The sequence below is a fragment of the Ostrea edulis genome, chromosome 6 (assembly GCF_947568905.1).
Source record: "Ostrea edulis chromosome 6, xbOstEdul1.1, whole genome shotgun sequence".
Taxonomy (NCBI): Eukaryota; Metazoa; Mollusca; class Bivalvia; order Ostreida; family Ostreidae; genus Ostrea; species Ostrea edulis.
In genome coordinates, this window is record NC_079169.1 from 55346855 (window position 1) to 55374698 (window position 27844).

The following is a 27844-nucleotide window of genomic DNA, read 5'->3' on the forward strand; positions in this document are numbered from 1 at the left end:
ACAGTTTAGTTGTTCTGCTGATGTTGGCGATCAATCATCAATAAGGACATGTATGCAAAATTCCTTAAAAGGATTTTCAAGCTGCTGTTTATAGATAAGGATGCATTAACCTACATAGGGAATCAATAAGCCGAATCCACGGAAGAAAGTAAGAACAGTATCGCTGAGAGCAGTCACTCCATCATCATTACTACACAATAGTGAGCATTGTGTTACTTATTACAAATTATGCACACCTTATTGGGTTATTGGATTGTCGGTTTACAAAACCTCCATCTGAATATGGATGTGAATGGCTAAGAAGTTGGAGTAAAGTTGCAAACACCATACACATGACATAAAACTTTTTAAAAATGTTAACAATTTAATTCACATAGAGCATCTGAAACAATATTGCACTATATAATCACAGAATTGTTCTTGGAAATGTTTTGTGTCCTTGAAGGAAGTTACCCCACATCTCCTGGTTGTTATGTAAATTCTCCACTATGGCAGTGTGTATCTGCACTATCTGCACTAAGGCAGGGTGTGTGGATACAATATTCTCGACTGATCCAGGAAATTGTGTTATTTACACGAATCTACTGGTGGGTTGGGTCTTGGTGGGCTGCCTCGCTGGCGAGTCTGTGATGAGGGTGACCTAATGTACAGAAAAAAAGTGTAGGATGAATCTTAATTATTTATAATATGTTCTGAGTTTGTCAGAAATCAATAACTAAAACATTACCATATTTCACCATACAAAATACTGGAAACTTTATATTGCCTTCAGAAGTGGCCTATTGGGTAGTCATTGTATTCACGATCTACCTTATTGAATACTCCTCTTCCAAAGTAATCAGCAACAACAGAAAAGCCATCTTGAGATCTTTGTAACTACAAAAGTCAGAAAGATTAAAGAATATATTTCTTGTAGCAATATCGGGATAATCCTTGGCCATCACCTTCTGTGCTCTCTGGGGATCTTTATTGTTTCAATGGGTACTTTTTAAAATACATTCAATCCTTCAAGTTACCTGATTGTGGAATTGCTCGTGAAGATCTTTGCTTTGTTCCTGTGCCCTTATAATGTCCATGATTTTCCTACATCAGAAAAAGGTGTCAACAGTAAGAGGAACCTTCATATCTAACAAATTTTACGAGTCATAAGTGATGCATTGTCAAGAACACTCTGATACATGTGGTTACATTTACACTCTTGATACATGTGATTACATTTACACTCTTGATACATGTGGTTACATTTACACTCCTGATACATGTGATTACATTTACACTCTTGATACATGTGGTTACATTTACACTCTTGATACACGTGGTTACATTTACACTCTTGATACATGTGATTACATTTACACTCTACATGTGGTTACATTTACACTCTACATGTGGTTACATTTACACTCTACATGTGGTTACATTTACCTATTTTCTGCAGCACAGACAGGACACTCCGAGTCGTTTTCTGCATAACTCTCAAAACAGCTGGAAATGAGAAGCAAATAAAGCCATCAAAGACAAAAAATTCTCATATAAAATCATTGAAGAATTAAAGAATATCAGATAAATGCAAAACCATTTGATGGGTTTTGAGAGTTGATACAGTGGGTTTTATCTTCTCTTCTGAACTGCAACTCGCATGAAGGTAGAAATGACTTCCGAGAGATGATGGGAACATCTTACTGCCTATATATTGATTATGGTATGACTTCCTGCTATTCATCGGGTCGACTTACTGTTGGTGATCGGAATTATTTACTTTGGTATTGGAAGGACTTACTATTAATTGAAGCAATGACTAACTGTTAATTGTTGTAAATACTTTTGATGGTAACTAAGAATGACCTACCTTTGGTGGTAGGATGGACCTATTTTTAATGGTAGGAATGACCTACTTTTTGTAGTATGAATGACTTACTTTTGGTGGTAGGAATGACTTATGGTGGCGGGAATGACCTACTTTTGGTGGTAGGAATGACTTACTTTTGGTGGTAGGAATGACTTACAGTGGCAGGAATGACCTACAGTGGCAGGAATGACCTACTTTTGGTGGCAGGAATGACTTACTTTTGGTGGTAGGAATGACCTACTTTCAATGGTAGGAATGACTTACTTTTGGTGGAAGGAATGACCTACTTTTGGTGATAGGAATGACTTACTTTAGGTGGTATGAATGATCTACTTTTGGTGATAGGAATGACTTACTTTTCGTGGTAGGAATAACTTACTTTCGGTAGTAGGAATGACTTACTTTTGGTGGTAGGAATGACTTACTTTCGGTGGTAGGACTGACTTACTTTCGGTGGTAGGAATTACTTACTTTCGGTGGTAGGAATAACTTACTTTCGGTGGTAGGAATAACTTTTAAGTGTTGATGGTGCTTCTAACTTACTGTTGATGATAGGAATGCGGTTCACACAGGAAGTGAACAGATGGGAGCTCCAGAGGATGGTTACAGATGTTACATTTTGAGGCCTGAAACACTTTGGCTCTGAAAGAAATATTTTATATATGTATATATAAAAGTAATGGCCCAGTATCAATTAGCACCACTTTTTAAAAAAACAATCTTTATAACAATTATTTTTTTATGAACAGCAAGCTGTGTATATATAAAATATATAAATTTCAGTGCCACATAGGTCTGCTTTAAGTGTTGTTTATCACATAATGCTCATATTTACGGAGGCTGTACAACACATACATTTGTAAATTTAAAGTCATTATGTCTTAACTTTTTATTTTATATATTTGCCATGAATTTCATCTTCTGAGATTTTGGTGTTTCAAACTTGTGCCAAAAGCATAAAGGTTAGAGCAAGGGCAAGTCACATAAATTCAATACAAATATTTGACAGAATTCCAAGGTCCACAATATATAACTTTTTAAGATTAGATCAGCATCTCTCCACAGTCCCCTTCCCGATCAGCACCTCTCCACAGTCCCCTCCCCGATCAGCACCTCTCCAGTTCCCTCCCTGATCAGCACCTCTTCCCCGCCCCGATCAGCATCTCTCCACAGCCCCCTCCCCTATCAGCACCTCTCCACAGTCCCCTCCCCGATCAGCACATCTTCACAGTCCCCTCCCTGATCAGCACCTCTCCACAGCCCCCTCCCTTATCAGCACCTCTCCACAGCCCCCTCCCTTATCAGCACCTCTCCACAGCCCCCTCCCTTATCAGCACCTCTCCACAGCCCCCTCCCCGATCAACACCTCTCCACAGTCCCCTCTGCGATCAGCACCTCTCCACAGCCCCCTCCCTGATCAGCACCTCTCCACAGTCCCCTCCCTGATCAGCACCTCTTCATAGTCCCCTTCCCGATCAGCACCTCTCCATTGTCCCCTCCCCCTCCAAAGAAATGTGAAATCTACATGTGTTCTGTACATATGTATATTATATAAGTTTTCACCAACTTCCCAAGATTCTGAGGCTGAGGCCTCATGTCTATGTCAATGTGGCAGAACAGAGTGGAAATAATTAGACTTTGTCTAAAAATACCCCAATTTATCTAACACATTATTTTAATTTCATTGTAATGGATTTGACGTAAATTAAGAGATGTTCTACAACAAACTTTTTTTGACATGGTATATTTAAAAAGTACTTATGATAATATCAACTTCTTACACTAAACAAGATACTAAAGAAAAGAATTTCATTTTTGAAAATATGAGGGCATGAACTGCAACAAATCACATCAGCGTATATCATGAAGTGCATTAAGCATTTCGTGAAAAGTGTGCTTGCATGAGGCATCACAGTTCATACTCTCACGTATTTTCAAAAATGAAATTTACTTCTTATATTTACATTCTGCTTTCATTTCGGTTGCAATTCCCTGCTATCAAAATAGATGTACTACATGTATATTTATCAAAATTTATGTGTGCATGGTTCATTAAGTACTACATCACAGTCATGGGGAAATGGCTATCATTACAATTAGTAAAGGTAACGAAGGCTTTAACAAATACTGGAAAGCATGCAGTTTTTATCTGTAATAGTACCGAAGGTCCGCGTTGTTTGGTCGTAGATTTCTGCACTGACCAAGTAGGCTAAACAGATTTCAATATAGATTTTGTATGTATTTTGTATTAAAGTAAATAATCTTTAAAACTAAATAATAAAGCAATTTCTTAAGATATTTCATAAAAGGAAATGAGAAAATACATGTGAGTAGATCATGAGTATTGGTTGTTAAATGGCTCAATGATTTAAAATTCAACTCTGTTTCTATATAATAAAAATATTGTTGTGACAATATATAATGTTTACATTTCCATTGACTTTGCTTAAATTGTTATACAAATTGTAATGATAGCCATTTCCTCAAGAACATGCTGCAATTGTAAACAATGCACATATGAATAATAATGGGAATATATTGTATGTCTATTTTAACGGCTAGGAATTCTGACAGAAATCACACTAGAATGTACATATGTAAATATAAGAAATTAGTTTCATTTTCGAAAATACCTTACATGATGATGAACTGCAACCCTTCATATCGGTATACTTTTCATGAAACGCTAACATGCTGTCACGAAGTATGCCAACATGAGGCGTCATAGTTCACACCCTCATGTATTTTTAAAAAATGAAACTCATTTCTTAATTGTATCTGCATTGAAGTAAATAGTCTTTAAAAGCTGCGCATCCCCATCTCTACTCTCTGAATGAAAATTCAAGTTATAGAAACAGCTACCATGTCTGGAAAGCCTAATTTTACACTCGTAAATCAATATCAAACCAGTAAATCAATGTAGCCGAGGTCCCTACGATTAGCATGGAGCAATTCTCCAATTTTACATTTTTTGATCATTTGATGAATGACTGCTCTGTTGTGGGAACCAATCCTTTTCATGCAACAGAGAGCTTCATGTCTTGAAATCAATCAATTCCTATATATAGAGAGAGAGACTTATCAAACTAAGATTAGAGGAAAAACTTCCAAATACAGTGTACTGATTTACAAGAGACATACTAAAATGAGCTCAGAGTTCTTTTCAACGTAGTCAAGGTTCTTGATTGCATGATACATGTCTTCCACTGTGCAAAAATACCTATGCTTAGATTATGAACATGTATGTTAGAATATGTTATTTTCAGAACCAATATCACCACTGTGAAATTTCTTTAGTCTAATGTTACAAATTTCATACACTTTTTGCCAACCAACACTACACATCACTCAGATGTCCTTCCATGCTAATCAATTAATATCTATTGTCTTTAAATCACACCTTCTGTCGCTCAATATTGCCTGTCATGTCAGTGAAATCTGGACTATATTTTCAGTTTCATTATTGACATTTTATAATCAGCTCGGATTTCCAACGATTATTATTTAATGGCAATCCTATCAGGAACACAAAGGTATCATAGCAACATATCAATTGGTAATATGAATTAAACATTTACTAAGAGTTCAAAATAACATCAAACAAAGGAAGTGCAGCTGTTTAAAAAAAACAAAAACAACATACCGAGGAAGTCAATGTATGACGTTTTATTTTTATTGTGACATCAACTAACCTTTGACCTCTGTACCATGGAGTGAGAGTTACTCATGGTTTAAATACCTGAATGTTGTTTATATTGCAGATGTCACTGGTGATTTAGTATGGCAATAAACTCAATAATTTCTCTCCTGTGTCTGGACTGTTACCTTAACTTTATGTAGTCATTAATATGAAGTAAATTCATTTCCAATAATCAAATAAATACAGACTCGGAGCTTGGCAATTTCTGCAGTGTAGGAACCACGTTTAAATGTCAATATCATTACCTAATGAACTTGAGAGACTAAACCTTTAACAATGGGATTAAGGAGATAAATGCCTCATCCATTATGACATTAATTTTCATGCTCATTTCATTGGCCATTTATGTCTTTTTATGGTTGTGAAGGAATTGCATTGAAGAAGAACTTAAAAGTTTTGTACTCTGGGTTGGAGCATATGTTGCTGTGAACCAGGTGTTGAAGAATGGGATTTTTCATATCAGAGTCATTTCGTGCATTTTATTTTAATCCTTGCTATCATCAAAACTTATATATGACTGTCCTCTCTAAATGGGGGGGGGGGGGAGCTGTGTTGAGTATAAAGAGCAGGTAACTCTGGAACTCACGTTGTTTTCAGCTCCTCAATCTGTGCCCGCTTTTTATCAGTATCTTCCCTGTACTGCTTTATCAACCTCTCATCTTCTGCAATTTGATCATTTTCCATCTGAAGTCTTCGAATTATGTAGTCCTAAAATTTAGAGGAAATATTACATAACATTTTGATGGCTGACTCTGTTGGGAGACTGGTCTCTCTTATTATCAACCAATGAATCATACAATTCTATGAATGGTATATTAATTGCCATCTAGTCCCATGTTCCTGATGATTCAATAATGCTTAGTTCCATCTCCTTAGCCTTTCTTTGCCTAGCTGTTGAAAGTCATACCGTACACGCTTATAAATAAATGCATACTATCAGTATCACTATGAAGAGAATCAAAGTGAAAAGCTTCATTATAAGGTTACACTGAAAATGCATCAAGTAATCTTCTTACATCAGATACACTACTTGACATGGCAAGAATCTCTGATAAGAACTGTTTGACAAACAAATCAACTTTTGAGTCCTTGACAACATATTTGATTACCTTGACAACGGACAATGTGGCGGTGGAATTATGGGCCAGCGTCTGTATCACTAGTAATGGGGGCAGAAGATTCTTCTTGTCAATTTCTTACCATCGTCAAGAAAACATATTGATTGCTATGATAATGCTTTCCACTGGCAACATATGTTACAGTAATATCAGACAATTTCACACTAATTTCATAAAAGTGCTGTGGTAAAATGATCTTGGTAAAATTCTCACATGGAAATGAGGACTAAAGTTAACACTTAATTAATACTATTTCTACAAGAAATTGTTCACAGGAAAATTTGTGCCATGTTTCATGCATCCTGTCCAGAAGTTACTCAATATGCAGAAAGCATCTGAGTGACATACTTTTCGTCAAAACAGATCATCTGAGACTGCAGTGTGCCGGTATTTGTGTGATGATAAATATGAAGTATGAGTTATGAAAGGATACGGGACAACACCTCCATTAGCTGTGGCTTACAATTGTCTTCTTTCCTGGCGAAGTATGATAAAGCTTGTACCCAGAGATTGGAGTCCTGCTGTCTGTAATACCAATTCCATGTTAAATATAATTATGCAGTGTCACACTTAAATCTTTAACATATGTTACATCTGCACACAAAAATATTTATCATTCACAATATCAACTGTTACTATGGCAACCACTTACCCAAACTTTTTACAGGTCTCTATAACATGTACGAAGTCATCATGTTCCATGTGATACCTCAAGATCTGTTGGTAACTGTGCGATAGTTAAAGAAAAAAAAAAAGATTCAGAACTGAAAAGACCAGGCCATTGTTTTATGATGAAGATCAAACGCTACTCATTTCTGTAGGCCTGTACATGTATTCATTGAAATGAAATAAAAGACAATCAGTTAATTCACTACAAGCAGTATGTCCCAATATGTTCAAAATAGAAAAGCTGTTTCTAGCAAATCAGAATTTTGATTGTAGTGGTAAACCCTGTGAAAAACAGACACTGTAATGTACGTGAGTTTTGGGTATACATGTACATAAATCAATCAGCAATCCTTCCTTGGTTATTTTTGCCCCAGCTTAGTTGATTAAAAGCTTTCACATACTGAGATTAAAGATTAAAAAAAAAACTACCCTGAATTTACACTAGTTACATGAACTGAGTGCTTCATATGATGTAAGCACCATGAATAGCTTTTCCATTATCCACAAATGGGACCACAAGGAACATGGTATTACAACGTATATAATATATCTCATACAATTAAATATACACTAATAACTCGATAAGTTACAAGCCTGGAGAAAACACTAGAAAGAATAATTAGCACTTAATAAAAATATAGCATTTACGTGAATACAGTAGTCAAATGTTTCAGCCCAAAGACATTTTGGCCCAAAAGTTGGACACTTCGGCCCAAAAATTTGTACACTTATGATGTTTTGGATGTTTCAGCCAAAAGACACTTTGGTCCAAATTTTCGAGACACTTCGGCCCAAGACATTTTAGCCCTGATTTTTTTTGACGCGACACTTCCTCCCATATTTTTCATTTTGCCAACATGTATTATTGCATTTCCACAACATTATAGTACACTGACACTTCGGTCCAATGAAATTTCCGCCACGAGACACTTTGGCCCAACGACATTTCGACCCTACTGTAAAATAAAGATTTTCAATTATTCATCAATCAATTCCTTTGGTTTCTAGTTATTTTGTTTTCATTTCATCATTATAGTGATTACCCGTTTGTATTGTAACCGGGAAGAATTGGTACGATTGAAGTGAAACTTGGTTAAACGCGCTAATTGTTAAACACAAACACGCACGGTTTGGCACGCGCCCTTGTGTACCCCTCGATAAGTATGAAACGCTAACTATGAGCAGTTTGAGAGAAGCCATTTGACATCCATGTCGATCATTTCATTGCATACCACTCCTTAGCTGCTATTAGAAAAATGAAATGTCGGGTGAGACTATAAGTTTCATTATAAAATAGTATATATAAGTACCGGTATGTATATAGGTTCCCACTTTTCGCCAATGACTATCTATGAAATTTCAATTTAAAACCACAAACACAACTTATTCATCCACCGAAAAAGTCCTTTTATGGATAAATGCATTCCAGATATTTCGACTCAATATTTCTAAGGAAATAACACTTCCAATATTATCTGGAAGATTGTTTCGTCTGATACGGCAAATATTTTGTTAAATATATACACGTTATGTTAAAATATTTTAGATCCATATTTAATGATTTTAATAAATTGCAGATATTTGTGTCGATATCAGGAGGGTGCATGTGTGTGATGGAATGAATTATTTATTTTTAGCATGATTTAGGTCTTAATCATGATTTATTCCTGCATGGGTACGTCAAGTCCAGATTAATCATTCATTTTAAACAGCAGTTTAGTCACCAACTTTATCAAGCATTTAAAAAATGGTAAGAAATGTGAATTATGAATAAGATTCACACATTGTGTTGTGTAATAATTAGTTGTTGTGTTAAAATGTATTATGTGTGATATACATAAAATAATAAAAAAAAAAAATATGCCGATGTGTCTCGGAGAAAAAAAATAAAGGGCCAAAATGTATTGGGCTAAAATGTCTTTGGGCTTAAGTGTCTCAAAAATTTGGGCCAAAGTGTCCTACATTTTGAGCCGAAATGTCTGGGCCGAAGTGTCATTATGCCGAAGTGTCTGACATTTGTGAATGCATATACATGTATAAGACACCTGTAAAATTTATATACATTTACAATAATTTTGCTTTTGTTAATCTTTACAAATTGTAATGTCTGTATTGGATAGCAATTTCCTCATGAATGTGCTGCAATAATGCACGCATGAATGGTACATCTATTTTAATGGCTGGGAATTCTGACAAAAATGAAAGTAGTATGTAATTATAAAAGATCAATTTCATTTTTAAAAATACATGAGAGTAAGAACTGCAGTGCTTCATACCAGTATAACTTTCATGAAGCACTACAACACATTTTCATGAAGTATGCCAGCGTGAAGCATCACAGTTCATGCAATCAAGAAATTTAATTTCTTAAATATAAATACCAAAATGGTATTTCAAACATTTTGTTGAATTCGATCCATCATTATCGCATACACATAACCTTGAATACATGCATGGAATGAAATGTTAATTGTGCATGTGTACAAAATACAATACTGTAAATCTTTCATGTATTTACATTACCAATGTTTGGCCATGCAGTAATAATGATGTACCGATTATCGCAGACTTTCGATTGTTGGTCGCTATAATTGAAATGATGTGAATAATCGATTGTCATTTTGAAAATTGTTGGCGTCAGTATTTTAAAAAAAAAGAATTCGTATATTCCTGCTGCAACTTAACTAAAAACAAAAATGGCTCATGAAGCTGATCATCATATCAAAAGGAAAATGAACTCATGCAGTATGTAATGACTGGAAACCCTCAACAAAACAACACCCAGCAATTCAAGTTAAATTCTATGATGATCCAACAATCAAAGTTAATTTAGTTATAAAACTGAATTTCTAATGTTTTTCTCATAATTGAGATAATTTAGGGTAAAATAAAGTAAATTCAATATATCTATGCCATTTGAAATGAATGAATTTCGATTATTTTTCTATTAATGAATTGAAAAGGTGCATTTGATTAATCTGATTATCAATTTTTTTTTTTTTTTTGCTTGCCCATCACTATAGTCAGTAATCAATCTTCACTGTCTTATTGCATTTTATTTATCAATAAAAGTGGTGTGACATGCATGTAGACTTAAACAAGAGGTACTGTGAGCAATGCTCACTAAGAATACCCCCCGCTTACCCCAATCTCCCAAAGGGTGTTGGTAATAGGTATAAACTACCTCTTTTCTGAGTGTAAAAAACAAATGGCATGACAAACCGAACCATATTGCTACTTCGATGTCCAGTGTGCGTGACCTTTGACCTTTTGACCCCAAAATCGATAGGGAACATCTTCATCCCATGGGTAGTCCATATGTATGATATGGTGACGGTAGGTGGAAAGGATAACACTTTAGAGCCCGGAAACCATATTGCTACTTTGATGTTCAGTGTGCTTGACCTTTGAACTTTTGACCCCAAAATCGATAGGGAACATCTTCATCCCATGGGTAGTCCATATGTATGATATGGTGACGGTAGGTGGAAAGGATAACGCTTTAGAGCCCAGAAACCATATTGCTACTTCAATGTCCAGTGCGCTTGACCTTTGGACCCCAAAATCGAAAGGGAACATCTTCATCCCATGGGTAGTCCATATGTATGATATGGTGACTGTAGGTGGAAAGGATAACACTTTAGAGCCCGGAAACCATATTGCTACTTCGATGTCCAGTGCGCTTGACCTTTGACCTTTTGACCCCAAAATCGATAGGGAACATCTTCATCCCATGGGTAGTCCATATGTATGATATGGTGATGGTAGGTGAAAAGGATAATGCTTTAGAGCCCGAAAACCATTGCGTCTACAGACGGACAACCCGATTCCAGTATAACCCCCCCCCCCCCCCCACAACTTGTTGCGGGGGGTATAATTATGAGTCCATTAGCACATGGTTTATAAAAACTAGATGGTTCACAGTCACCCAGGCAACTAATTTAATGGCTATAATGCTGCAAAAAATTATCTGACCACACCCATATGAGTACTTGACCTCCGTATTCTCATGATATATCTTTATCACAAATTTCAATTCAAAATGTCCATGTATTACTGAGATAAAGAGTAGAAACTGAAGTAATTAAAATTTTCCAAGTCCAAGGGTCATAACTCTGCCAAAAATTATCTGAGTGAAACCTAATTTAACAGTCTAACTTGACCTGCATTTTCTCGTGACATATTTATATCCCACATTTCAATTCAAACGTCTATGTATAACGGAGATAATGAGTAGAAATTGAAAAGTTTGAAATTTTCTAAGTCCAAGGGACGTAACTCTGCCAACATTTTTTTGTTTTAAAAATCTGAACCAATACAAACTTGACCTGTGTATTCTTGTGATATATCTATATCCTGTATTTCAATTCAAAATGTCTAAGCATGACCAGGAAAATGAGTGGAAACTGAACTGTTTGATATCTGATCTTGATCTGGATATTCTCTAGATGTATCTATATACCAAATTTCAGTTGAATACAATAATGTATAATGCGCATCGACCTGCAGCAGAGATTATGAACAAAGAAACCTGAATTATATGACAGAATGATAGAAGGATGGAAAAGGGTTATACCAATTCATGGAGGGAACATAAAAGAGTTGAATAACAAAATAAGAATACATGCATATAGAATACATGTATATTAATATCTATCAATATTAAATATGCTTGCGTTTGAAAAGATATAAAAACAATGGAATCATAGACAAGTTCTGTGTATTTGATGAAGCTGATTTAATATGCAAATTATCCTAAGCTTCTATTATTTTCATAACACAAAAACATCAGACATTTATTCCTTAAATAAAAACAAGTAAGTTTGGAAACCTGATAATATTGTCATATCAAGGTAGTTCCACCCTCATGTGATTTATCCATATCAATTAATGGTTGAGAGTCGAAAAACTGTATTAATTTCCACTCTATAGTTTAATTTAATTAATAATCAAAGAAAATGTGGATGTTGCCACGTTTTTTAAGATGTCAAATATACAAAAACAGAAGTATACATATAGGTCATCATCAGAAAATCACACATTTAGTAAAACAAAATAATAAAAATAGATAAAAACTTGTTAAAATGACAAATTTTTAATGTCAGCAGTTTAGAAAAACTGATTATTTATAAATATGCATAAATTAATTGTGGATATTTCGGAAAACATTATATATAATAGACATGCAGTGGTGGAAATACCAGCATAAGAGTTATTGCCCTGACAACATTTTTTTTTATTATTATGAATAATTGATATCTATGAAAAATAGAAACTTTTTCACTATCAATAGTTTACAAATTTTTTTATTATTTTATCCAGTGAATAAAAATCCTCTGAAAAATATATTTCTATAGTGCGCAAAGTTTATGTGGGTGGAAACACGTGTACGTGAATTAACTCACTTCCAACCTGTGCGAGTCCAAAAGTTAAATGAATGTCACAAATTATGTGACCCTTCTTGGGCTACCATTTTCATTAAAATCTACAGTTTTTGCAGTAAAAAACAACACATACATATACAAAATGAACTAAAGACATAAGAACTTTGGAGAAAGTCGTAACTTTACAAGATATGGCGTGTGTCAAGATCAAACTAGGACAATTTTTATGACATGGTATTACACCATAAAACAATTTAATATCTTCAGACACAGTACTGAATTCGTGTTACAAAAAAATGTCATCCCATTGATTTATCAATGTTCTCCTCCCTTGATTAGGCTAGCGCTCTAAGGGAGACTTTGGATTTTTATAATAACGTCGTTACTTGCTGCTGGGGTTATCATAACTCTCATGTGTAATTACTTCATTAATTTCTAATATAGAATACAACTTAATGCCTTTATGACATTTTTTTCATTAATGCACTTGGTCCTCTTCTTATCGCATTACGTAAACAAAATATATTTCTCGGCATATTAAAAATGTTTACAAGGCCGCAATATTACGATTTACTGAAAATAACTTTATAAAGTGATAGAATTTCAATGGAAATGAAAAATTCCAAAAATAACTAGAAAATCAACATATCATAGCAAAGTCTGCACCTAGGAAAATGAAATAAAACAATGAAAATGGCAATTTAGTTAGCTTAAGGTAGTGATTGCATGGGTCTTTGAAAATTAATGAATCTATGATTTTTTTTTATTTTTACATATTTTGTAGTTGACAGTATCTGCAATTCATTATGAAAGTATCATATATGGTTTTCACAGAAATTGTGACGCTACGGTTGTCATAGTTATACCCCTCTTGTTGACTTTCCGTAATAAATGGTACATGTATTTGAGGTGATATTTAAAAATGATACAAAATTGGAGTAAGGGATACAAATTTTATATCAAATTGAAGTTAAAGCCTTAAATGATATATAATTTGTATTAATATGTTGATTTATTTTCATATGAAGTAGAAGCAGGACTGCTTATGAGCAATTTCGCAATTTTTAGAAGGCAATTATTCAACAAAGCAGACATAATTTCACCCCCTGAGAAATAAATGACCAATTAATTTTTTTTTTATTTTTAAATATGTTTTAACATATGTTAGGAGGAATTTTTCCTGAAAGTATCAATATTGGTTTTCAGGTTTACTATGGTGCTATGATCACTATAGTTACCCTCTCCTCCTTACATAAATGCTGCAGGTGATAATTATACAATAGGTATGCATCTTACATGCATTTATTTCAACTCATATTAAAACTATGAAAATGTCTTGATGTTTATTATTGAATTTATTCTACATAGAATGATAGTACTATTGCTTTGGAGATGTTTTTCTTACTTTCTATTTGAAATTACTTGTATATTCATGCTCTGTAAGTGTATGTTAAAAACGTGGGAAATATAACACAGCCGATGTAAGCTGTGCATTGTGACGTCGTATTACCTACGACGTGTTTTTTTCTCTCTTTTCAAACCGAGCGATTATGAAAAACAACAAAACTTTCATTATTTTTTAAATTATAAGAAATAACTGAACTAGTTGAGAAAATCATATTAACAGCAAGTGCTGTTTTCGAAATTCACACTTTTTGATTTCTTTTAACATCCACGTTACATAGTAGCTAGATTTCCTCGATTCCCCGACTCGGAGCCTCTTAGCTGACGATCTCAAAGTGGAGGATGGGAATATTTGTAGCAAAATAAAGTGTTTTAAATCTATGTATAGTGTACTTAGGAAAGATATGATTAATATTATCGATATTTTTTGCTCAAAATGACGCGTTTACATAACCCATACGTGATTCCTTGGCCTAACAGTTTCCCTTGGATATTACATCCAGCATTTTAGATTTATGTGCACAAACACCATATTCATGTTATGAAATTTATATCATATATCATAATTTTAATAGGCGTAGTGGTTTGTGAATTAAATTTACGTTTTGTAAAACTGAAAATTAACCGGGGGGGGGGGGGGGGGTTATATGAATCATGGAGACATAAACTATGACTATTATTTATAAGATATGACTAATTCAATAATGAATTCAATTTTTCATTTGTATTTTATTTTACTTGTATATTTCTAAATATATTTTCACTTTATCCTGTGTCTGGTTATATCTGACAAGTCTTTGTTTCCATTGTCTCTCATTATTACTGATGCTTACAGGGTTCAAAATTAGCGAGAAATACTCGCAAAATGCGAGTACCTTTGAAAAATAGCGAGTAAAAATAGTGGACACTCGAAAATCTTAGCGAGTGGTGATTTACAAACTATGATCGTATTGTATCTGTTTTATACGGTGATGCGCTATTCGCTTTTCTTAAACTTGCAATCTGAATCATACAAACGCTTACATGAATGACCAATTTCAACAACCTTTTCTCTCCGGATTTTTCTTTTATGATCTTTTAAGAAAATCAGAGTCAAACAAATGCTTTAGAGGTCGACATTGAATTATGATGAAAAATATAGACATATGCCACGAGTCCTGTTCACCTATAGGGGTGATTAAATTGAATTTCAAGTATAAGATTTTTGTTATTCATTTATCTAAAAAAAAATTGGAGTCTATGTTTTACCAATTTTAGTCTTCCGGTAGTTATTATTATCAGAATCATGAGAATGTCCTGTAGTATAGGAGAGAGGAGAAAATCTTTGGCTGGACCGGGAATCAAACCCGAGACTCCTGTATTTAGTCAGGTACTCAAACCACTGAGCTATCCAGGCCAATATCCACGGTCTGTATAGCCCTAATCACTACATTCCTCCCTCCTTAAATAGTCTTCGCCTTCGATGACACATAACCCAGATTTTTTCGCCCATGACAGGACCTTCACCTGCAAGACCAGGGGTGGTCAACGGCACCAAATGTAGTATAGGAGAGGAGAAAATCTTTGGCTGGACCGGGAATCGAACCCGGGACTCCTGCATTACTAGTCAGGTGCTCTAACCACTGAGCTATCCAGGTCGATATCCACGGTTCGTATAGCCCTAATTACTACATTCCTATCTAAATTAATTTATTCTCATATTGAGGTCGGGTTGTAGTGATGACACGAGTGCACTGCTCACCGCGTAGACGATTATCAAAAAAGTTCATGGGGCTCGTGATCGTGCTGCTTATAAAACCATGAGTCTGGGATTCGCTTTGAAAAATTACTAGTGACAACCCTGATGTGGCATGAAATTGGAAGACTGGATCTAGACCTGCGGTAAACAGGTTGTGTGGATTAGAGGTGTGATAATCAAGAGACCTAAACATTGCACCTTATGACTTACGTAACTTAGTGTCTTGTCCAAACAATGCCTACATGTTGACCCACTAGGTTCAGTACTGAATAATGATGGGGAAAATCATTGATTTAAAAAAACATTCGAAAAAAGAGCACTACTTCATTATTTTTTTTTTAGCTTGTAGGTTTTATTTTAGCCTGTGGATTTTTTACCCACAAGCTAAAATTAGCCTGTGGTAGAAAAAGTTAATTTCGACCCCTGGCTTAGCGTTTGACGTATTCCGGAATCGGAAACGAAAATAGTCTCTTTTTAAATAATACATGATGCCATGCAATCACTACCTTAATAGCTAGGAATTGACAAAACAAACCACGCGATATCTTACATTAGAGACAAAAAATTTCTAAACTAAATGGAAACAGAACATTTGATTAAGGTTAAATGATACATCGTCATAATGGTCGTCTTCCTTTTAAAAGTTGAATGAAAATTTAAATACATGTATCAGCAATACATGCATTAATTCCTTTTAAATCTAATCATCTAGCTAGGTAACTCATTAGGTGTTAACAACTGATCTGTAGTTCATGCACTGAAGTCTAGCAGGGATTAATATTTTTTCAGATTATATCCTACTAAAATTGCATTTTTTTCACTATAAAATGAGATAAATTTGAAACTTTTAAAATATCAACATAGTATAGTACATATCTTCCACTTTCCATGGTTTCTTATTCCTTCTTAATTTAAATATTTCTAAAGAGAAATTGACCAACCACTATGGAATTGCACAAAACTTGAATTTGTTTCAGTGTAGTAAGATCCCCCCCCCCCCCCCCAAATAAAACCAAACCAACCAAATTTGGAAGAACCTATAACAAACATATATTCTGCAGGACACACCTATAACAGATATATGCATTCATGAGTCCTTCTAAAGTACTGTATGCCAGAGAGTAAAAAACGTAACCATGCACTATCTGATTTGTCACATGATTGTGTTATTAATTGATTGGAAATCATTACCAAACAATATGACAGTGATTTATCAAATCAAACATGTATTAACCACAAACCTACTCCAATATATAATAATTTTAATAACTACAAGCTTACTCCAATATGTAATAATTTTATTTGCTACAAACTTACCCCAATATATAATAATTTTTTCCATTACTGACATGACAAAGCAACAAAAATGTTTTTAAGTTCAGAATGTAATTATTTACTATACAAGTAATTAAAAGTTAATGCAGCACATCACTCTGATGCTCACAAGAACAGCTTGGGATATACCTTTGAGACTACTTGGGGTTTGGTTTCAAAATGTAATTTATAATACACTCATTTACAAGATGTTCCCTATAGCAACAACAAAAATGAAATGAAAAGCTAGGTCCTGTCATATGGAATCAAATGAAAGCTATAGGTCCTGTCATAATTAAGGAATCAAATGAAAGCTAGGTCCTGTCATAATTAAGGAATCAAATGAAAGCTAGGTCCTGTCATAAGGAATACATATAAAAAATAATGAAAGCTCTACCTATCTTTAGATAGTCCTGGAGATATTGCTTAGGTTAATTTTTCTTAAAAGTAGGTCAAACTCCGATGTCAAAGTCACAAGGTCAAAAACTTTGGTACCAAAAAGAAGGGCCTTGTAACAAGGAATGCATAAATGAAATATGAGACATCTATCAACCACAGGTACATGTACCATCATTAGTTGACACAATGTTGAAAATAGCCCTCATTAGTTGTCACAAAAAAAAATATGCTAAGTTAGAAATCAGAATTCAAGAACAAAGTGATGGGCACGTCTTCACATGATGACAATTTAGTCGCTGTGTAAAACCTCATTCCAGATCAGAGCATTTGTGAATATAACACTCAAACATATAGTGAAATCAGTATAACCTTGTTCAGTTTTATAGTGGAGTTGTAATTAGGATCTTTCAATCTTACATACCCTGATACATGTATATAATGTATTTTACTATGTGAAAGCTTTAATACCCAGTTCAAAAACTGGTTTTTATTTCTTTACATCAAAGTTCTATATCTCTGATATGACAAAACTGTGAGGCCTCAAAAGCATTTGTATTTACTTTCACTGTTTCTGATATTCCTACAAAATTTCATCTGATTTTATGATAAACAAGAGGTGTTCGATAAACACAACTGCCCTCGAAAGTGATCATTTGTAATGATATACAGAAATCGAAGTTTTTCACAAAATATTTGAATGCAAAGTTCGATAAAAGAAAATACTGCTGACTTCCTTTTCAAAACATGAATGAAAATATAAATATTACCAATATTTGTTTATAAAACCATTTCAAATAATGTATCATAGCCTAGCTCAGTAGGTTAACATGTCGACTGCTGAATGTAAATCGTGGGTTTGAATCCAGAAAGATTTTAAATTTTTTTCAGATTGCTTTCTACTAAAACTGCATTTTTTGACTAAATAAAGTAAATTGAAAGTTTTCAGTTTCAAAATATTGTTGTACATATCCTCTACTTTTCATCCATATCAAATTTCTCTGGTGTAGCATTCCTCCTGAAAGCTTCAGTCAGAATAGACAGAACAAAAACAATACCCCCCCCCCCCCCCAAATCTTCAATCTTTGTGGCATAAAAATCTTGAGCTCTAATTACAGTATATATAAAATTCAATGTGTTGATAAGAGTTCGACACACCTGATTGACAAATTGTACAACCTTCAAAATCTATACATGACCATGTCATGGCAAAACTTTCATTACAGTATAAAGATTTTGTTTAAGAAATGTTGTTTGACAGAAATGGTGGATGGTGGGATGGGCTTATATAAAGATAGCTCTCACATCTTTAAGGAAATATGCGACATTTCTGGCATTTTCTCCAAAATTATTTTTTCATCTCCTCGATAAGAAGAGTTCTTGTATGATTTCTGAAATAGGTTTAACTTTTGAATTGTAGTAACATTACAATAGTTTGTAATCAGCCTGTGGTTAGGTCAGAACTATCAAAATATGCTAATACAGATATACATGTAGGTTTCTTATGTTCTTATATATATTCTTAGAGGATAGGTACAACAATATTTTGAAACTGAAAACTTTCAAATTTACTTTATTTAGTCAAAAAATGCAGTTTTAGTAGAAAGCAATATATCCCAAGATTATTTGCAAAAGCGAGATAGAATGCAAGTGAATTATACGTGAATCAAATGTCACCATAAATTATATATCATTGAGAAACGTCATGTATGTCCTTAAGGGCAGACTCTACTAAGAAAAAATGAGAATCTGGCCTGGAGGTTATTAAACTTTTACCGTACTGATACTCAAAATCAAGCCATGTTTGTTTTGAGTACAACTCTGAGCAAGCTCCAAAGCATACTCGAAAAATCTTGTGCATGTACACCATTTGAGTGCGAGAATGATTTTATAATTTTTTTTATAACCTTCATTTTTGAGTATGCGTACTATTTAGAGCGGAATTTGAATTTGAGTATGAAAATGTGCTCAAAAAAGTTTTATAATTTCCAGGCCTGATTAGACACACAATGGACGGCAAACAAAACAACTTATTCCAGATTACTCAATGTATCCACGTATTTAATCCACAGCATGGTAATTAAGGCAACTGGCTCTCCTTTCTACTACATTTTTATGAAAAAGCTTATGAGGATATTTTATTACAATTAAACAGTTACACTGCAGGAAATACATGTACATCATGAACGACAAGTTCAAATAGGCGTACACAATGACCACTACAGTGCTCTCACATAAAATACATGTTTTCTAACTGAATCTAATTTTAAACCTATCATAAAATCAATGGACTTTACTGGTGATGCAGTAGTAATGACCTGGATATAGCATCACCTGGATATTTGTACAGGTGTGTGGACAGCAGCTAAAGTAGAGCATTTATTTACTCAAAAGATGAGAGTTCCAGATACAGACAGGTAGATGACCTCCTATGTATAATTAGGAATGAGATTCAGTGTGCAGATTTCTTACAGAATACTCTATTTTCAGGATGATTACTTACAGGTGAGCATTTCATTCTGGTACAGATTATACAAACACCTGTCTGATTACGTACAGGTGAACATTTCATTCAGGTACAGAATATACAAACACCTGTCTGATTACTTACAGGTGATCATTTCATTCAGGTACAGAATATACAAACACCTGTCTGATTACTTACAGGTGTCCTTTTTATGGATAATACAGGTACAGAAGGTGATCTTCTTCATACATACACCTTGTATATGCACATAGTGTTTGATTACTTAAAGGTGAGTTTTTCAAATAGGTACCAAATATCTGATTACTTACAGGTGAGCTTTTTCATACAGGTACAGAATGCCGGCCTTGAAGTCATTCATCTGACACAGAACCATGGCCTGGTCAAGGTCATATCTTGCCTGTATGGAACAAATTATTACAACAGATGTAGAATAAGGCCACATTGCAATAGCATAAAGTATGAAAAATGATAATTACGATAATCCATGGAAACACATTATAGTAATACATACGAGTTAATGGCACAACATCACACTACACTTGTCAATAAAAACTTATCAAAAAGTATAAGCCTAATGCCGACAGCCTTTCATTACATTTGAGATTTAGCACAGTTTGTAGTAACCTGAAACAGCATACTGGGTATTTTACAAGTGGGCTGCTGATATCACATGTGCTGGTGCTATGTGTTAATCTAGATGAAGTGCTTCAGATGAATTTTTTATGCATTAATTTGTTCTAGCAACCAGAAAAGTTCATCATCTGCATCCTAGTGATTAGTTTTCATGTACCTACATGAAGACCAGGAACCAATTCTTTGTATCCTTTCTGTCTGTCCATAACCTTAGTCAAAGACCAACTTCATATCTGGTCACGTGAAAGGATAAGGTCATATCTCAATGTCAGATCAGAGTCCTTTGGCTACATAATATTTAGCCTTGGCCTTAATCTCATATTTAGTCAAGGGAAAAGTTTGCCTGCTTTGGGTTGTACATGTGTATGTCAAATTCAAATCTGATACAAAAAAACTTGGCTACATTTTGAGACAAACACATCTTGCTTCCAATTAGAATTCATTATAGACCGTGTCAACGTTTGAATTCATGTGTTCAATGTCTAAACAGTAATTTTTTAAAATGAATTATCAGTTCTGTTAGTGTATACCATTTTATTGGTGGATATTATTAGAAATAAGACGACTTTTGACCATGACATATGCTTTTAACATTTATGTCATATATAGGTTTGACATTTCATTTACCTATTACCCAAATATATATATTATAAAGTCTGTATTTTATAAAGTTATGACCAAGGGTACTGATGTTGTGCACAGACAGAAACAAATAGATGGACAGACAAGAGATAGACAGATAAAAAACAATATGAATGTGACCTTCAATCTCAGTGGCATAAAGAAATCCAGGATTTCAAATAACTGAGGAACACATTTGGAAATCTGTCACTTGCCTGATCACACAATTTCAATAACATGCAATCAATATGTTAAAAATAGTACATTGTCTGCAGTATCAGCTTCTGTAGTTAATAGGGAACAACGAAAATCTAAATTCACCAAACTGTGTTGAGTTCAATATTACTCCTGATCTTAATTTCATAACCTTAGGATAATACAATACATTGAAATAATAAATAAAATGATAATACAGAACTTACATCTGGATTCTTCAGAAGCTCATCCGTCTTCCTCACTCGCTCCGTCTTTCTCTGTGAACAAGAAAAGTTACAACCATTACAAATCAATTCCATAATAATAGACACACTATACATGATAATAGTCACACTGTACATAATAATAGTAACACTATACATGATAATAGTCACACTATACATAATAATAGTCACACTATACATGATAATAGTCACACTATACATAATAATAGTAACACTATACATGATAATAGTCACACTATACATGATAATAGTCACACTGTACATAATAATAGTCACACTATACATGATAATAGTCACACTGTACATAATAATAGTAACACTATACATGATAATAGTCACACTATACATAATAATAGTCACACTATACATGATAATAGTCACACTGTACATAATAATAGTCACACTATACATGATAATAGTCACACTATACATGATAATAGTCACACTGTACATAATAATAGTAACACTATACATGATAATAGTCACACTGTACATGACAATAGTCACACTATAGATGATAATAGACACACTGTACATAATAATAGTAACACTATACATGATAATAGTCACACTGTACATGATAATAGTAACACTATACATGATAATAGTCACACTGTACATAATAATAGTAACACTATACATGATAATAGTCACACTGTACATAATAATAGTAACACTATACATTATAATAGTCACACTGTACATGACAATAGACACACTATACATGATAATAGTCACACTGTACATGACAATAGTCACACTGTACATGACAATAGTCACACTGTACATGACAATAGTCACACTGTACATGACAATAGTCACACTGTACATGACAATAGTCACACTGTACATGACAATAGTCACACTGTACATGACAATAGACACACTGTACATGACAATAGTCAAACTGTACATGGCAATAGTCACACTGTACATGACAATAGTCACACTGTACATGGCAATAGTCACACTGTACATGACAATAGTTACAATGTACATGACAATAGACACACTATACATGAATAATAGTCACACTGTACATGACAATAGACACACTATACATGACAATAGTCACACTGTACATGACAATAGACACACTGTACATGACAATAGACACACTGTACATGACAATAGTCACACTGTACATGACAATAGACACACTGTACATGAATAATAGTCACACTGTACATGACAATAGTCACACTGTACATAACAATAGTCACACTGTACATGACAATAGTTACAATGTACATGACAATAGACACACTGTACATGAATAATAGTCACACTGTACATGACAATAGTCACACTGTACATGACAATAGTCACACTGTACATGACAATAGTCACACTGTACATGACAATAGTTACAATGTACATGACAATAGACACACTATACATGAATAATAGTCACACTGAACATGACAATAGACACACTGTACATGAATAATAGTCACACTGTACATGACAATAGACACACTGTACATGACAATAGACACAGTGTACATGACAATAGTCACACTGTACATGACAATAGACACACTGTACATGACAATAGTCACACTGTACATAACAATAGTCACACTGTACATGACAATAGTCACACTGTACATGACAATAGACACACTGTACATGACAATAGACACACTGTACATGACAATAGACACTACATGACAATAGTCACACTGTACATGACAATAGTCACACTGTACATGACAATAGACACACTGTACATGACAATAGTCACACTGTACATGACAATAGACACACTGTACATGACAATAGACACACTGTACATGACAATAGTCACACTGTACATAACAATAGACACACTGTACATGACAATAGCCACACTGAAATCTGCTTACCGTGCTATCTTTTTCGTGCACAATATCATGTAGATACAACTCTAGCAGTGTGTTGTACAGCAGACTTGGAGAGTTGGGTTGAACCTGCAAAGCAAAAAGAGTATCCAAAACTTATTTTCAAATTCATAAAAGATATTTAACCTTTGACTACATATGTAACCATACATGTAGTTTTCTCTTTTAAATTATATCCTATGCTCCTTAAGAAATTATTTTCCAAGAACTTACCGGTACTTTTACATAGAATATTTTACAGAACTCAACAGACCCATGATTTACTACAATACAAATGTACATAATTATCAATAAAGTTCCCACTGTTTTGTGTTTTTAAAAGTTTGTTTCTAAATCAACAAATGTTTATTTTAGGTTGCAACTGCAAATTGGTAACAAGTGAGGTTATATTCCTGTTTAATCATAAAATACATTTCTAACAATAAATATTATTTTCTCGTATTCTGTATAACTAGGCATACATGTATATACTGTAAATTAAGGGGAAAATGTGAGCAAAATTTTCAATTTTGTTTAGAATAGTACAAATGAGCAGAGACAAGCATTACAAAATTTGCATGAACACACTTTGCAATATCTTTAAATATTATTGTCATCACACTAAAACATTCTCCAGAGACAATTAGCACGATCTACATGCATATGATTAAATTGGTTTGGTTGGTTGTTTATTGATTAACGTCCCTCTTGAGAATTTTTCACTCATATGGAGACGTCACCTTTGCCGATGAAGGGCTGTAAAATTTAGACCTTTGCTTGGTGCTTATGGCCTTTGAGCAAGGAGGGATCTTTATCGTGCCACACTTGTTGTGACACGTGACCTCAGTTTTTGCAGTCTCATCTGAGGGACCGCCCCAGGCACCTGATTATCATTGAAATAATTAACCTACAAACCTTAATCATGTGTTCCAGAAACTCTGTTAATTTCTCCGAGTTGTTAACAAAAATGTGGATAAAATTCTCAGCAGGTGCCCTCTCTATTCTCGCTATGCCACCTGTGCAGTGAAATGATGAAAGATAAAATGTAATATCATTACAATGCTGTAAAACACGATAAACTAGAAATAATGGGTTCAACTTACCATCCATGACAGTTTGGTCAATAAGTGGCTCTGAAAGAAAAAAAATACACAATTAATACTAGACCTGTCCAAACGAGGCTAATTCCCCCCACCCCGCAGGCTCACCCATATTAAGGCAAATTTGAAATTGAAATAATGTATGGCTGAAGACCAGGAAGACTTGAGTTTTTAAAAAACATTCCTGTTCCACCTGAATGAAAGTGCACTAAATTTCTTTGACCTTGACTCTTATCAATATTCATGGTGTAAAGAGGAGGAAATGCAAATCTGAGTAATATACTGTACAATATCCAAGAAATGAATTTAATTTTTGAAAATACATGAATTTCGATGCTTTACACCAGCATACGTCTCATGAAAAGCATTGCTGTTCATACCCTGAGGCTCATGTATTTTTAAAATTTTATTGTATACGTAGTGCATATATGTTGTGTTTTATGAAGACCCTGGATAAGAATAGTGCTTGCACTAACTTGATTACCTTCTAAAAAGTATTACAATAGTGATACTGACTGTCAGTTGGTCTGTAGTCCGTGCACAGTCTCTTCAACAGTTCCGTCGTTTGCTGGGGAACTTCTGCCATCAACACTTTTCCATACTTCCTTACATTTTCATCTGCCTGATTGAAACATACACATCCATGTAAGAGTTGAACAATACAATAGAAATCTGCATTTGCATGGCCCTGTACTAAGTACTCTACCTTAGATACTATATCAAACAACACAGATCTGACTGTACATGTGCTATTATAGTAATTACTTTGTAAATTACTAATTACTCTGTATTTAAAAAAAAAAAATCAATTCATCATTTGTCATCACTTCATTTTTGAGAACGATTGACATCACTTATTTAATTTTTAATTAACTTTAATAAATTTTCAACTGATGGAAAACAATCATACTCTCCGAGTGACTTTCTGAATTGTCATACACTATATCAAACACATCAACATTTTTCCTTTGCACCACATTTTATCATGCTTAAACTATTTCCTGCAATCATGCATTTTGACACACTTTGGGATATGAAGCTTTTATTAATTTCTTTTACATAGCATTGAAATTATGTTCTAATTTAAAATCAAATATATATCTACAAAATTATACATCATGCAATTTTAGCCATGGTGAATTCTCTCGCCCCCCAAAAAATGCATATTGATATGGGTAACTTCCCAAGTTTCTGAGATTGAAATAAGATAAATATTTATATCATTGACAAACTACCTGTACAGCATCAAGCAGAGACTGACCGATAATTTTGTACAAATGATAAACGAAGCATTGCATACTCCAGGCACTCTTACTTCAATGAATTCCAGTTTGCCTATGTATTCCAGAGCCTTTTGATACTGTTTGATGTCCTCCAGCTGGATTCTCAGATACCACTCGTGTTTACCATGCTTCTCTGCCAAGAAGATAGCATGCTCAAAGTATCCTGCCTGTCGACACACTCGAATGGCTGTCTCCACATCAAAGTCTACCTCTCTATCCTTCGTCTGTTGATATACACACAGTCAATGTACAATACTTTACTGCCATTAATTCTAATAAAACATTCCTAGACTATACACACTAAAGATGAATCAAAGTATCATTTGTCAAATACATACATATTATTACTACAGTAACTTGATCCGAGTTGACAGGCGCGAATCATTAGATCACACGAGACGCAAAGCGTTGAGTTTGATCTGATGATCCGCACCTGTCAATGAGACGTGATCCAACTCTTCGGATCAAGTTACTGTAGTAATGATAAATTTATTATATACCCCCTTATACATTTTAAATCCACATTTATAAGATAATAAGCGTAATCCAAATTATCAAAAACACAGACATACCATGAAATTATGTTTTGTGTCCGCAGTTTTGTTTTGTGACGCGGTCAATATTTTCCACAAATAACGTTGCGTTGTTGCATTGTGACGGCATCAGTTTCAGAGGATAATGATACGGAATCAGAAAACCACAGTGTGATGATCCGGAAAACCGGATCACACGCTGTGAAATCCACAGTATCAACGAACGATACATTGATGGGTATATAATAAATTAGATTTATTACGCTAGGAAAATATCATGTCATATCCACACACAAAAAAAATGTCATTTGATTGCAGTACAATATATGGAACCATTATATACTGTATGTTACCATGATGAACTCATCCAGCTTGTTGACGTCTTTAAGCTTGGTGTAACAGTTCAGGAGGAGTGTGGTATGTTCCTCTGTAGCCTGCTGCTGTTTGTGCAGAGCTTGTAAGTATTTCGTCAAATTGTGGATTCTCTGGGCATCTAAAAACTAGCGATACAAATTTCCCAATTACTTCTAGTTGCAAGGACTTTTTGAAAATCAATGTGCATGTACATGTTCTTTGTACATATACCGAGAGTGGAACCAACAAATGTTTGTAAAAATATAATCCCCCAACATAAACATCTTTCACTGATTAATCCAACAAATTTTATTCTTTTTAATATGTGATATAATTTTGTGAATATTATTTTGTGAGTTTGACATAGAATTTTAGGTAACTTTGTGTAGGAGGCCTCTAAAATATCTTTCCTTGTGTATGATGTACCAGACCTCTAGCTTGACGATGGTCAATCATTTTAGCTTGTGTATAATGTAGGAGGTCTCTAGCTTGCCTATGGTAAATTATTTTACCTCGCATATAACATAGGCCCCTAAAGATTATCTTGTGTATAATGTAGGAGACCTCTAGCTTGCCTTTGGCAGATGACCTTAACCTTGTATATAAGGTAGGAGGCCTCTCGCTGCCTTTGGGAGATTACTTTACCTTGCGTATAACGTAGGATGCCTCTAGCTTGCCTATCGTCTTTATATACTGGTCTATGGCGCCATCATGATCCCCCTTACTGTACAAGTGATCCCCATATTGCGTAAAAATGTCTATCAAGCCCTCCTGGTCATAGTGCTGGCTCTTGGCAAGACTAATAAATTCATAAACCAAATAAATATCATTAATATCAATATTGTATAAAAGTACAGATGAGTTACAAACATGGTAGAATCAGGCAGTTGTAAATAGATGCACAGATGGACAGCCAGATGACCTATGTGTTTTTCCTCAATGATTTAGTGATCTATCA

The 27844-nt window shown here is 34.2% G+C and overlaps 1 protein-coding gene across 1 annotated transcript in view; it reads right to left on the reverse strand.

The window, feature by feature from the left end:
* Positions 1-344: 344 nt before the first annotated feature.
* LOC125646293 (vacuolar protein sorting-associated protein 11 homolog) overlaps positions 345-27844 on the reverse strand; it is a 39145-nt gene continuing 11645 nt past the window's right edge. Inside the window, exons 12-29 of the mRNA XM_048872524.2 lie at positions 27532-27685; positions 26886-27032; positions 26032-26223; positions 25233-25338; positions 24720-24749; positions 24532-24632; positions 23623-23706; positions 21737-21787; positions 20369-20457; positions 7320-7394; positions 7101-7192; positions 6659-6744; positions 6136-6257; positions 2393-2491; positions 1426-1485; positions 1017-1083; positions 811-876; positions 345-640 (exon numbers count right to left, since the gene is read on the reverse strand). Of these exons, the coding sequence (XP_048728481.2) occupies positions 572-640; positions 811-876; positions 1017-1083; positions 1426-1485; positions 2393-2491; positions 6136-6257; positions 6659-6744; positions 7101-7192; positions 7320-7394; positions 20369-20457; positions 21737-21787; positions 23623-23706; positions 24532-24632; positions 24720-24749; positions 25233-25338; positions 26032-26223; positions 26886-27032; positions 27532-27685 (1690 nt within the window). The 3' untranslated portion in view covers positions 345-571. The remainder of the gene's footprint in view (positions 641-810; positions 877-1016; positions 1084-1425; positions 1486-2392; positions 2492-6135; positions 6258-6658; positions 6745-7100; positions 7193-7319; positions 7395-20368; positions 20458-21736; positions 21788-23622; positions 23707-24531; positions 24633-24719; positions 24750-25232; positions 25339-26031; positions 26224-26885; positions 27033-27531; positions 27686-27844) is intronic.